The 13,303-nt window shown below is 46.7% G+C and overlaps 1 protein-coding gene across 15 annotated transcripts in view; it reads left to right on the top strand.

The window, feature by feature from the left end:
- Positions 1-13,303, top strand: part of REEP1 (receptor accessory protein 1) — a 127,425-nt gene that overhangs the window by 51,719 nt on the left and 62,403 nt on the right. For all 15 annotated transcript variants that reach the window (XR_014082752.1, XR_014082753.1, XR_014082751.1 and 12 more), the window contains exon 2: positions 5,227-5,299. Coding sequence is in view for 12 of the 15 variants with exons in the window: in XM_081592879.1 (XP_081449005.1) it covers positions 5,227-5,299 (73 nt within the window). In the remaining 3 variants the exon portion in view is untranslated. The remainder of the gene's footprint in view (positions 1-5,226; positions 5,300-13,303) is intronic.

Here is a 13,303-nt window from a genome sequence, read left to right as displayed (position 1 = left end):
TGGACCCAATCAGGCTTTGGGAGGCTGTCCTGTGTGTTGTAGGATGTTGAATAGCATCCCAGGCCTCCCCCCACAAGATGCCAGTAGCGTTCTCTGAGTTGTGATGACCTGCATGTTTCCAGATGTTGCCCAGATGTCCCACTCCCAGTTGGGAACTGCTGTCTCAGAGATTAGCATTCACAGGAGGCCCATTGCCCCCACTGCAGCTGGCAGGGAGCAAAGGAGGCAACCCGGATGAAGGCCCCTAGTTTGGAGTAAGAGGAGGAATGAAGGGCAAAGATAGCAGGGATGCAGCAAGCAGATACATGGAAGCAGTAGGTTGGGTTGGGGGCTTCCGGGGAGCAGTAAATGGCCGTGGGCAGAGGGTGGGTGGGTGCAGAGTTCTGTGGCTCTGGAGCGCCAGGTGGGACTGCGTTCACAGATAACCAGGTGGATTGTGTGAGCACAGAGGCTGGTTTCCCCTCTACAGAAGGCACTCAAGCCTTCTTCCTTCCCGCTCTTGAGCCAACCTTAAGCACTTAAGTGGCTTTATTCCTCCTAAGAATTGTACAGCTTTTCTCTTGACCTTGTAGAGAGGGTTATGTGAATCTGAAGTGGGCTGAAGTTCCTTGGAGAGAGGTTGCAGTTGTTTGATATTTATTCATCCAACAGACATTTGTCCAGTAGCCACTTGGGCAGGGGCTGTGTCAGGTTCTGGGGACCCCCCTAATCCCCCAGGCCTGGATGGTGTGACCCAGTCAGCACAGGCCGCCCTGGGAGAAGACAGTCAGCCTGTTGTCAGGCTGCCCGGATCACATCCCAGCTCAGCTCCTGGCTGTTTGTCCCTGTAAGCCTCAGTGTTCTGATCTGTAAAATGGAGTAGTAAGAGTTCTTCCCTGTAGAGGGAAATGGCAACCCACTCTGGTGTTCTTGCCTGGAGAATTCCATGGACAGAGAGGAACCTGGCAGGCTATAGTCCATGGGGTCACAAAGAGTCAGACGCGACTGAGCACCTAAGCACAAGAATTCTTAGGGCTTCCCTGGTGGCTCAGATGAAAAAGAATCTGCCTGCAATGCAGGAAACCTGGGTTTGATCCCTGGGTCAGGAAGATCCCCTGCAGAAAGGATTGGCAACCTACTCCACTATTCTTGTCTGGAGAATTCCATGGACAGAGGAGCCTGGTGGGCTACAGTCTATGGGGTCGCAAAGAGTCGGACATAACTGAGCAACTAATAGTACAAGAATTCTTATCCTGTATTGATGTTGAGAGGACTGAGAGAATAGACAGCCTGTAGAGCAGTGCCTGGCATGAGTGAGCACTCAGTGATATTAATATCATTATTTTTAATGTCTTATTATTAAAACTACTACATAAGAGCTGTAAGAAACTTAACAAGTGTCAAGAAAATCCTGAGAGACAACTGATCAAAGACACACAGAAGTGGCTTAGTCTTAAAGGATTAGTGAGACTTTATGGGGGCGAGGGGTGGAGGGTGGTGGGAGGAAGGTGTGGAGTTATGGGAAGGGGATGCTGGCAGCCATTCACATATGAGTCCCCCAGGCAGACAGAGCACAGGCCTCCTTTGTCTTGGCCCTCGTGAGGCTTTCCACCTCTATGTCCACTCGGGGGGTGTCACTGGCCTTTGGGGTTCACAGAAGAGCTGATCCATGGGCTGTCAGGTCAAGATGCACTTTCCACGTGTCTCTTCTGCTGCTCACACGCTGCCTCAAGGCAAGGTCTGGACACCCTCCTGGCCGTTGCTGTTCAGCCGCTTAGTTGCATCCGACTCTTTGCACCCCCATGGGCTGCAGCATGCCAGGCTTCTCTGTCCTGGCAGACGTGACTATTGACCAGGGCCTCTGTGCTAAAGGAGGGCGTGTTTGTTTCTCCGGGGCCTGTGATGTTGTGCTGGAGGCTTTGCTGAAGCAGCCTGGTGGTGTCCAGCATCTCCTCGCTACTGAGACCTCAGCACCAAAGTCATGAGCGTCCCTTGGGTGGCTCTGACCCTTGCTTCACCACTTTCTGAAACTTCCCAGAGGGAACACATATTTACCAAGCACTTCCTCTGCTCAAGGGGTGTGGGTTGGACTTGTAGGTAGACAACATCAAGTCAGCTTTGTGGAACTTGTCTTGTGGGAGAGACAGACATGGAAAAAACTGATGCAAGTGATATGGATCAGAGCTAAGAAAGGGGACCATCCAGGGTGTGGCAATGAAGAACAGAAGAGGAACCTAATCTTCAGGGGATGCTGAGGTCAAGAAAGTTCTCATGGATGAAGGGAGATTCTCCCGAGTATCTGAGAATACTGCTTAGGGACAAAGCAGGGCTGGGTGGGGGGGTTGGGGAAACCTCCTCTGAGCTGACTTGTGACAGATCCCAGTGGACTTCCTTGGGCTACCTGTGTCTTTGGCACTGTGGCCATCTTTTTTTTTTTAATTAATATTTTGACATTTTATTTGGCTGCACCAGTTCTTAGTTGGAACACACAGGATCTTGGATCTTCACTGTGGCATGCGGGATGTTTTTTCAGTTGAGGCATTCGAACTCTTAGTTGTGGTATGTGGGATCCCTGACCAGGAATTGAACCTGGGCCCCCTGCATTGGATTCAATGGACATGAGTTTGAGCAAACTTCGGGAGATGGTGAAGGACAGTGAAGCCTGTGTGTGCTGCAGTCCATAGGGTTGCAAAGAGTCAGACATAAATGAATGACCAAACAACCCCTGCATTAGAAGCGCAAAGTTTTAGCCACCAGACAGTCACCCTCTTTTTGAATTTTCTTGTTTTCTTTCAGACTATGTTTTTGTCCCTTTGGCTGTCTTATCTAGCTCCCTAGATACAATTTCCGCCTTCCCAGGGCGTGGCCTTGCTCTCCAAGGCAGCGGACAGTGTTGGTAAGGAGTCAGACACAGAGGAGGCCAGTCTGGCTGGGTCCCTTCCCCTCCTTTATCCCTTACTGGTCATGGAACTAGGCAAGCTCGGACTAGCCGTTCTAGCCTTGGTGCCCTGTCTACGGACGAGGTTCTCGTTATCAAGGCTGTCTGAGCTCATGTCTGCAGAGCGCTTAGTGCAGGGCCTGTGTGAGTCAAGGTTACAAAACCCTTTCCCCTTCCCATTCAGCACAAGAAACAGACTCAGTTCAGTTAGCTTTCTGTTTTTCCATGGAAACCTGATGAATGTGGACTGTCAAGGTGTTACCTGCCACAGCGTATTGTAAAACTAAGCCTTGCTTGATAAAAAGCATCTGATGGGAGTTCTCTGTGTCACTGTATGACTCCCCCTGATGAACCAGCCATGGCTTTGGGCTTCCTGAGCATAGTGTCTCCTTACATGGCTCTGTCCATAGGGTTGTCACATGAGATGCTGGCCCTTGTGGGGACAGAGCCAGGATGGTACAACAGCTGGCACCTGAATTGACACCTAGAGGTGACTTCACCTGTCGGGTGAAAGGATGAAACCCTTCCAGCTCCAGCATCCTGTCAATTCATTCATTTAAAAATATCTATTGAGGGGACTTCCTGGTGGTCCAGTGGTTAAGAATCCACCTGCCAATGAAGGGGACATGAGTTCGATCCCTGGTCTGGGAAGATCCCACATGCCACAGGGCAACTAAGCACCACAGCTACTGAGCCTGTGCTCTAGAGTCTGCAAGCTGCAACTACTGAAGCCCGCACGGCCTAGAGCCTATGCTCCACAACAAGAGAAGCCACCACAATGAGAAGTCCGAGCACCACAACTAGAGAGTAGGTAGCCCCCACTCGCCACAACTAGAAAAACCCTGTGCACAGCAATGAAGACCCAGCATAGCCAAAAATAAATAAATGAATAAAATTAAAATAATTATTATTAAAGTATCTATTGAGTCTCCTATGTGGTAGGTGCTGGAAACACACTGTTGAACAAAGCAGATCCATTCTGTGCCCTGAGGCACTTAGAGTCCAGTTGGAGGATGCTGTCAATCAAAACATCATGTGCCCTGATCAAATTGTACATATGCTTTGAGAGAGTACTGGGAAGATTTAACTTAGGGGGAGAGGTCAGGGAAGGCTTCCAGGAAGAGATCATATGGAGCTGGCATCGGATGAGTGAATAGGCACCAACCTGACAAAGAAGAAGGTCGAGGCGGGGGTGGGGGGTGTGGTGCAGAGATTACAGAAGGAAAGAACAGAACAGGCAAAGACTCCGTGGCGGGGGATGGGGAGGGGACAAAGTAGAGAGAAGGAGGGCAAGTGGTGCTATGCTATGCAGTCTGATTATTTAATGACCTGGTGCATGGCCCCAGGCGTGATGACTCAGTGAGAGCTGAAGCTCAAACAGTCACACTAGTGTCATTATTTTTGCTTCTACATCTTCAGAGCAGCAGGAAGCAGGTTAATGCAAGGTGGGGATTTATGTGTCTGGTGGGAGGAAGGGTTGGCTTGATTGGATTTACAAACTGAACAGCTGATTCTGACTGCAGGATGCTGAAATCCAGTCTGAAGGGAGTGAAATTTGAAGAAACTTGGAGTGATGCAGTTTTGATAGAAAAAGAAGCCCAAGGTGTAGGTGGGCTTAAGAGAGCATCTGATGGGGATTAGCAGCAGGGGGGAACATCGGGCCTTTTAAAAACATATGCATAATCATTAATTTTTAGTTTTGGCTGTGCTCTATCTTCATGGCTGCAAGAACTTTTTCCTAGTTGCAGAGAGTGGGGGCTGCTCCTCCTTACAGTATGTGGGCTTCTCATTGTCGTGGCTTCTCTTGCTTTGGAGCACAGGCTCTAGGTGCACAGGCTTCAGAAGTTTCAGTGTGCAGGCTTGGTTGCTCCTTGACATGTGGGATCTTCTAGGACCAGAAATGGAATCTGTGTCCCCTGCATTGGCAGGTGGATTCTTATCCACTGGACCACCAGGGAAATCCACTGGGCCTTTAATTTCAGGATTTTTGGCTGCTCAGCTTGGTTTCCCACCTTCAGATCCCCCGACCCTCCCATTTTTGGCTTCCATGACCCCAAACCACCCTTCTGTGTTGCCAAATGACAGATTGAAGAAGGGTGGGTGTGCAGTTGTAACAGGTCATAGAGGTTCCTAAGCATATCCCAGCCATGAGCAGAAAAGCTTCAGCGTCTTCAGAAAAATAACCGAAGCCCCACAGAAGCATGTTCTATAGCTGAGGGGATACTCTGGCACTGAAGACAACATTTTCCATCAAACAGAATGAATGAAAATCACATTTCTCATTTTTTCCCTCTCTCTCTTCCCTCCAGGCTAATATTTGGCACTCTTTACCCTGCATATTATTCCTACAAGGCTGTGAAGTCAAAGGACATTAAAGAATATGTAAGTAGCACAATTTTTGAGTGGGTGGGGTAGGTGATGATGGGGTTAAGTGGGGGAGGCTGAGCGTGAAGTGGGGGCAGGGCAGATGCCCTCTTTGGTGGGTACTGGGAGCAGGCCGGTACAGTGACCTGCCAGATGTCACCCAGAAGTCCTCTCCTTTAATCTTGCTAATCTTTAGCAAGGTTAAAGGAGATTCCATATCCTTTTAAGAAGAGTCACGAGAATGCATGGAGTGAGGTGGAGGCCATAGGAAAAGAGGTGATTGCATATTCACACAATTTTTTCATTGACTGGTGGTCATGACTGTGACATAATGAAGCATTATTTTAAACAAATGAACTACTGTGCTGAGTAACAGGGGTGTTACAAGTAGAGTGTGGAAGTGATGAGAGTGGGGAGGCCTGGCAAGAAGAAATGGTAGCTAGAGTTGGAGGCCACCAGAGGCCACAGGCCATGGGCTTGGAAGCCTGACTTCATCTCTCTGAGTGTCAGTTTCCTTGTCTGGAGCAGAAGGCAATGTTACTGGGAAACAGTCTTGCACTGGGGGCAGGGGCTCAGATCCTAATGTCCAGCAGACCTGGTTCAGCAACTCTGAACCCCACTCCAGTTCTGTGGTTTGAACACCCCACAATCTAAGCACTGTTGCTTTATAAACTTTTAGAGAACAGGAGCTACCATCCTCCTATGGCTATACCATCCTCCACATATACCTCCTACACCATCTTCCACAGCACCTGGCCGAGGGCTGGACACACAGGTAGAGGATCAGGAGGACTTACTGGTGGGAGGATTGTGTCACTGTTGGGTGATCTGGGTGCCCCAGTCACAACCCTAAATGTTCTGGGCACCTCTAGGCAGGAGAATCGTCAGACTACCACTGATTGACAAAGGCCTGCGGGGAGTGTGGGCCGGGGGATATCCCTCCCCAGAGGGGACAGAATCCTCGGTCAAAGTACAAAGAATAGAGATTTTTGTCATCAAAAGACTGAAGTTAAGTCCTGGTTCTGATGTTTGATTGACGCAATATTAGACAAGAACTTTAACTTCCTAGAGCCTCAGTTTCCTCATCTGAGCAGTGGGTTGATATCAACAGTCCAGCCCTTAGCGTTGGGAGGGACAAAGGATCTTTGCCCTCCTTTTACTCAGAAGAGGTCACTTGGCAAGTTAGGCACAGCTTAAGAAATAATTCAGAGCAGTAACCTGCTCTGAAGTTATTTTCTTGGCTTTCCCAGGATGTCTTTAGGATGGAACCAGCCACCTCTAGATCAACTCAGCCAGACCTGCCTCCACCCCCTCAGAGTTCCCCAGAATGGCTTGCCTGGCTTGCATTTGCTACCATGCAGGGGATCCAAATGGGGTGTGTCCCCTCTGGAGACTGGGTCCCCGATAAGCGTATGTGAAGGAATCTCAGAGTGTGAACTCTAAAGAGCAGTGAAGTTGCAAGCACAGAACCTCATGATTCCTAGTTGTCTTGGCCCAGGGGACAGCACTGGGCAGCCTCCTCCACGTCTCCCTACCTTTCTCTGACCCCTTCCAGCTGGGGACACGGGGACGCTGTGCTAAGGAAGGAGGCGAAACTGGAGTCACCGTGGTTCAAGGTCTGATCCTCTGCTTTGCAGGGGTACAAAACTCAATTCTGTCCGCTCATCTGGGAGACAGTGAACCTCGGGGAATTGTTTTGCCATGACTAAACTCAGGGGAGCCTGGTGTAGGACTAGAATGGCAGTTCATTAATTTAAACTGAAAAATATAACTGACAGGCAGAGCAGCTGTTTATGTTGGCTGTGCTGTTCTCAGGAGGGAAAGCTTGAGAGTTAAGATTAGCCAGTTTCTCGGTAAAAACAGAACTGGAAAGAAAGAGCCCAGTGGTATTAAGGGAGACTCCTTCCTTTTTCTGGGATTTCCCACATGCCTTCAACTCACACACTTGTGTGCACACTTACACATTCTCTCACACTCAGACTCACACTCACTTCTTTCCTTCCTTTTGACCAACAGACCCCTTTGTCCGAGAGAGAAACCTGAAAGCTTCCTTTGACTCCTGCCTCTCCTCACCACCCATCCCCACCCACACACCCAGCTGGTTAACTATGACCCTCCGTCTCTATTGTCCCAATAATCTTTCAAACCAGGTCTCTCCTTCTATGTTGCCCTCTCCTCAATGAGATCTTCCCTGGTAGCTCAGGCGGTAAAGAAACCACCTGCAGTGCAGGAGACCCGGGTTCGATACCTGGGTCAGGAAGATCCGTTGGAGAAGGGGATGGCCTCCCACTCCAGTACTCTTGCCTGAAGAATTCCAAGGGCAGAGGAGTGTGGCGGGCCACAGTCCATGGGGTCACAAAGACTTGTCAGACATGACTGAGAGATTAATACTTTCTCTTCAGTGAGGCTCTCATCATTGTTCCCCTGAATATCCCAGTGGCCTCCTATATGCTTTTTTTTAATTTTTTTTATTGCCCCTGTAACAAATTACCATGAGCTTCGTGGCTTAAAAGAACACAAATGCAGGCGTCCCCTGGTGGTCCAGTGGTTAGGACTCCCTGCTTCCATTGCAAGGGCACAAGTTTGATCCCTGGTCGAAGAACAAAGGTACCACAAGCCCTATGTACAGCTGCTGTCCCACCCCTGCCAAAAAAAAGACCAAAACCAACCAAACCAAAAAAAGCAAAAATGTACTATCTCACAGCTCTGGAGGTCAAGTCACATGGGTGTCCCTGGTTGAAATCAAGCCTCTGTTTGGAGGCTGTAGGGGAGAGCCCACTTTCTCGCTTTTTCCAGTTCCTGGAGGCCACCTGCATGCCTTGGCTTGAGCCTCTTCCTGCACCTTCAGGGTCACCAGTCTTGTGTATCTGACCTGTTCTTCTGTAATCCCTTCTCCCTCTGGCTGCAGCTAGAAAGGGTTCTCCACTTGTAAGGATTCCTGTGATTCACTGGGCCTGCCTGGTTAATCCAGGACCATCTTTCCATCTGAAAGCCCTTAACTTAATAACTGCAAAGTCCCTTTCATCATATAATGTAACATATGCACAGGTTCTGGGAATGAGGACGAGGACATTTGGAGGCTGTTGTTCTGCCCACCAGATCCCTCACTGCTTCCTCCACCTCCTGTCTCTCCTGCTCTGTTGTCTACGTTATGTCTACAAACCCTCGAGAAATGGAAATCTATTCATTTCACTCCCCCTGGGTCCTTTAATGGCTGCTTATCCCCTGTAGGATCAAGTCCAAACTCCATTAGATAGTGTTGAACCTTGTTGATCTTGCTCCTTCCTACTTTCTAGCTACTTCTCTCCAAGCATTCAGCACTCCTGAGCTCAGCACCCAAGGAGTGGTCTGTGGACTGGCATTATCCTACATCACCTGGGAGCTTGTTAGAACTTTGAATCTCAAGCCCTACCCAAACCTCCGAAATAAAAATTGGCATTTAAAAATAGTATCATTAAAAATAAATAAATAAATAAATAAAAGTATTATCATTTAAATTTATTTTTATTGTATTTATTTACTTTCAATTTTTTAATATTTATTGGAGTATAGTTGATTTACAATGTTGTGTTAGTTTCAGGTGTACAGGTAACTCTACTCAAAAATCGGCATTTTTAACAAGATTCTTAATTTGAGAGACACTGCTCTGGACATTCATAGCTTTTTATGTCTTTCCAAACTTACTACACTAGTCAAGGTTTGATGGGCAAATGCTTAAACAGAAAGGAATTTATAGGGCTTCCCTGATGGCTCAGACGGTAAAGAATCTGCATGCAACGCAGGAGACCTGGGTTTGTTCCCTGGGTTGGGAGGATCCCTGGAAGAGGAAATGGAAACCCACTCCAGTATTCTTGCCTAGAGAATTACACGGATAGAGAGGCCTGGCAAGCTATAGTCCATCAGGTCGAAAAGAGTCGGACACGACTGAACAACTAACACTTTCACTTTCATAGAATTAACTAGAAGGTTTGGGAAAGATACTCAGAAACTGGGGAAGGTCTGAGAAGTCTGGGTGATGGCCAAGCCTGTGCTGCAGGAAGGGTCTGGTTAGGAATCTGCTGCCCAGGTCGCCACTAACAAACTGGCTGCCAGCTGCCCATGCCTTTGGAACATTCTTGCCTTTGGAACATACCATGAAGATTCACAACCCTGGATAGGGACATTTGATTTTTCCAAGGCTGGGTAATAGAGTTCGCCTTCCATAAAGACCCACATGCTGGGAGATGCCCTCCAGATTAGAAGGCTTTGGGTGCTGCTGCTGCTAAGTCTCTTCAGTCGTGTCCGACTCTGTGTGACCCCATAGACGGCAGCCCACCAGGCTCCACCATCCCTGGGATTCTCCAGGCAAGAATACTGGAGTGGGTTGCCATTTCCTTCTCCAGTGCATGAACGGGAAAAGTGAAAGTGAAGCCGCTCAGTCGTGTCCGACTCTTAGCGACCCCATGGACTATAGCTTACCAGGCTCCTCCGTCCATGAGATTTTCCAGGCAAGAGTACTGGAGTTGGATGCTAGTAGTTCATAATTTTGTTTTGGCACACCAAGAGGCATGCAGGATCTTAGTCCCCTGACTAGGGATTGAACATGTGTCCCTGCAGTGCAACCCAGGAGACTGCCAGGGAAGTCCCTGGATGCTAGTAGTTTTAAAAATACACACACAGAGACACACCCACCCTACACCTCAGAGATACTGCATGTTTGATTTCAGACTATAACAATAAAATGAGTATCACCAAAAAGCGAGTCACATGCACTTTTTAGTTGCCTAGAGCATACAGATCTTGTGTTTACACTATGCTATAGTCTATTAAGTGTGCAATAACATTATGTCTAAGAAACTATATACACCATTATTCAAAAATAATGCTGTTGGAAAAATGGTGCCAGTATATCTGCTTAACAACAGATTTTCAATTTGTGAAAAAAGTCAATGTCTGCAAAGAGCATTTAAAAAAAACAATAAAAGGAGATATGCCTGTATATTATATATATAAAAATATATAGTGATCTATATTACAGTTATTTCTTGGGCTGCACAACATCTGCATCCACTCCTTTACCTAGGTTATGGCTTTTAAAAAATCCTTCCAGAACAAATGGAAGATGGAACACCCTTGATGAAGTATTCTTCAGAGTTGATCAGGAGACCACTTGAGGCAAGAATAAAACTCCTCACCAATTCTTTCCAGGTTAGGACACACAGTTTTGAGAGGCACAATCCCACTGTGTCCTCCCTTGCCTCACAAAGCAACAAAGCTATTTTTTTCTGCTTCACCCCAAAACAAAACAAATTCTTCCAATAAGAATTCTGTACCATGTACTTGCCAAATCCAAATTTCTTCATTTGAATCCAACTCCAGATTCATATCTCTGGCAAAGTCCTCTCTCTTCTTCTGGCTCTGATAGGATCTAACCTTAATAGTCAACACTCTAAAAATTAAATTGTCAGGTAAACCATCACTGGAAGAGCCCATATACTATGTTAAGGGGAGAAGGAGAATAAATAAAAATAAAATTAGTTAAAAGATTTAAATCTATACATGATACAGAAAGAAAGAAAAGATGAATAGATGCTAGCGTCCTTATTTAAGTCCGTGGTCATGAGTTCATGCTTGGTATGTATGTCTTTTGTTAACATGCCAGCAAATTTGGAAAACTCAGCAGTGGTCACAGGACTGGAAAAATTCAGTTTTCATTCCAATCCCAAAGAAAGGCAGTGCCAAAGAATGCTCAAACTACCACACAATTGCACTCATCTCACACGCTAGTAAAGTAATGCTCAAAACTCTCCAAGCCAGGCTTCAACAGTACGTGAACCATGAAATTCCAGATGTTCAAGCTGGATTTAGAAAAGGCAGAGGAACCAGAGATCAAATTGCCAACATCCATTGGATCATCGAAAAAGCAAGAGAGTTCCAGAAAAACATCTATTTCTGCTTTATTGACTATGCCAAAGCCTTTGACTGTGTGGGTCACAACAAACTGTGGAAAATTCTGAAAGAGATGGGAATACCAGACCACCTGACCTGCCTCTTGAGAAGTCTGTATGCAGGTCAGGAAGCAACAGTTAGAACTGGACATGGAACAGACTGGTTCCAAATTGGGAAAGGAGTATGTCAAGGCTGTATATTGTCACCCTACTTATTTAACTTATATGCAGAGTACATCATGAGAAATGCTGGGCTGGATGAAGCACAAGCTGGAATCAAGATTGCCAGGAGAAATATCAATAACCTCAGATATGCAGATGACACCACCCCTAATGGCAGAAAGCAAAGAACTAAAGAGCCTCTTGAAGAAAGTGAAAGAGGAGAGTGAAAAAGTTGGCTTAAAACTCAACATTCAGAAAACTAAGATCACAGCATCCGGTCCCACACTTCAGGGCAAAAAGATGGGGAAACAGTGGAAACAGGGACAGACTTTATTTTCTTGGGCTCCAAAATCACTGCAGATGGTGACTGCAGCCATGAAATTAAAAGATGCTTGCTCCTTGGAAGAAAAGTTATGACCAACATAGACAGCATATTAAAAAGCAGACACATTACTTTGCCAACAACAGTCCATCTAGTCAAAGCTATGGTTTTTCCGGTAATCATGTACGTATGTGAGAGTTGGACTATAAGGAAAGCTGAGCGCAGAAGAATTGATGCGTTTGAAATGTGGTGTTGGAGAAGACTCTTCAGAGTCCCTTGGACTGCAAGGAGATCCAACCAGTCCATCCTAAAGGAAATCAGTCCTGAATGTTCATTGGAAGGACTGATGTTGAAGCTGAAACTGTAATACTTTGGCCACCTGTTGTGAAGAACTGACTCATTTGAAAAGACCCTGATGCTGGGAAAGATTAAAGGTGGGAGGAGAAGGGGATGACAGAGGATGAGATGGTTGGATGGCATCACCGACTCAATGGACATGAGTTTGAGTAAACTCTGGGAGTTGGTGATGGTCAGGGAGGCTTGGCGTGCTGCAGTCCCTGGGGTCACAAAGAGTCAGACACGACTGAGCAACTGAACTGACTGAATTTAAAAAGGGGTGAAATCATGATTCTTATACAAACATTAACACATGTTGAAAATTTTACTGAACTCTCTGAGTAATGTAGGAACCAATAAGGTGTTAGAAAACAGTCCAAAGAGACTCCAAAGAACAGATATATATGTAAGCAATGAGGTATGATGAAATGTTTGTTCATAGACATTCAGCTGATTTCTTGGGAAATGTGATCATTGGGCCCAGTTGTATCTCCACTGAACAAAATTATTGTTCAGCTCTATAGACTAAATTATTTGCATTGCAATCAGTTTTCGGTAACTCACAAAGTTGTAAAATAACTCAAAGATATTGTAAAACAAGACACCTGCAGAGTTAAAATAATTCAGGAGCCTGCTCTGGCTAGCAGCTAGCAGTCCACAGGACACCCATTCTGAAGTCTTTCACAGCTTTTCCTATTACTTCCCTTTTCCACCATCCAGTCCATGCTCCCTGTGCCTTCAACTTTAGTGAGTGTGGTTTCTTCTCCAAGTGTTAGTGTTAGTGGCTCAGTTGTGTTGGACTCTTTGCAACTGCGTGGACAGTAACCTGCCAGGCTCCTCTGTCCATGGGATTTCTCAGGCAAGAATACTGGAGTGGGTTGCCATTTCCTTCTCCAGGGGATCTTCCCAACCCAGGGATTGAACCTAGGTCTCCTGCATTGCAGGCAGATTCTTTACCATCTGAGCCACCAGGGAAGCCCTCTTCTCTTCTTCAAGGTTGTGGCCTAAATCTTCATTCCTGGGGAATCTGAGGTCTTAGTGGTCTTACCTCTGGAAGGTTGTAGTAATGATCCATTGACTTTTACCTCTGAACAAAACAATGCTTGCAGATCCCCTAGAGCAGAGGTTCCCAACCCCCAGGCCACAGACCTGTATTCACGGCCTGTTAGAAACCAGGCCACACAACAGGAGGTAGGCAGTGGGCAAGCAAGTGAAGCTTCATCTGTATTTACAGCTGCTCCCCATCTCTCACATTACCGCCTGAGCTCCACTTCC

This window comes from Giraffa tippelskirchi, chromosome 4 (genome assembly GCF_054371585.1).
Source record: "Giraffa tippelskirchi isolate mGirTip1 chromosome 4, T2T-mGirTip1v1.2.pri, whole genome shotgun sequence".
In the NCBI taxonomy this organism is placed as follows: domain Eukaryota; kingdom Metazoa; phylum Chordata; class Mammalia; order Artiodactyla; family Giraffidae; genus Giraffa; species Giraffa tippelskirchi.
The sequence above is the reverse complement of the archived record's forward strand: the minus strand, read 5'-3'. Positions and strand labels throughout refer to the sequence as shown.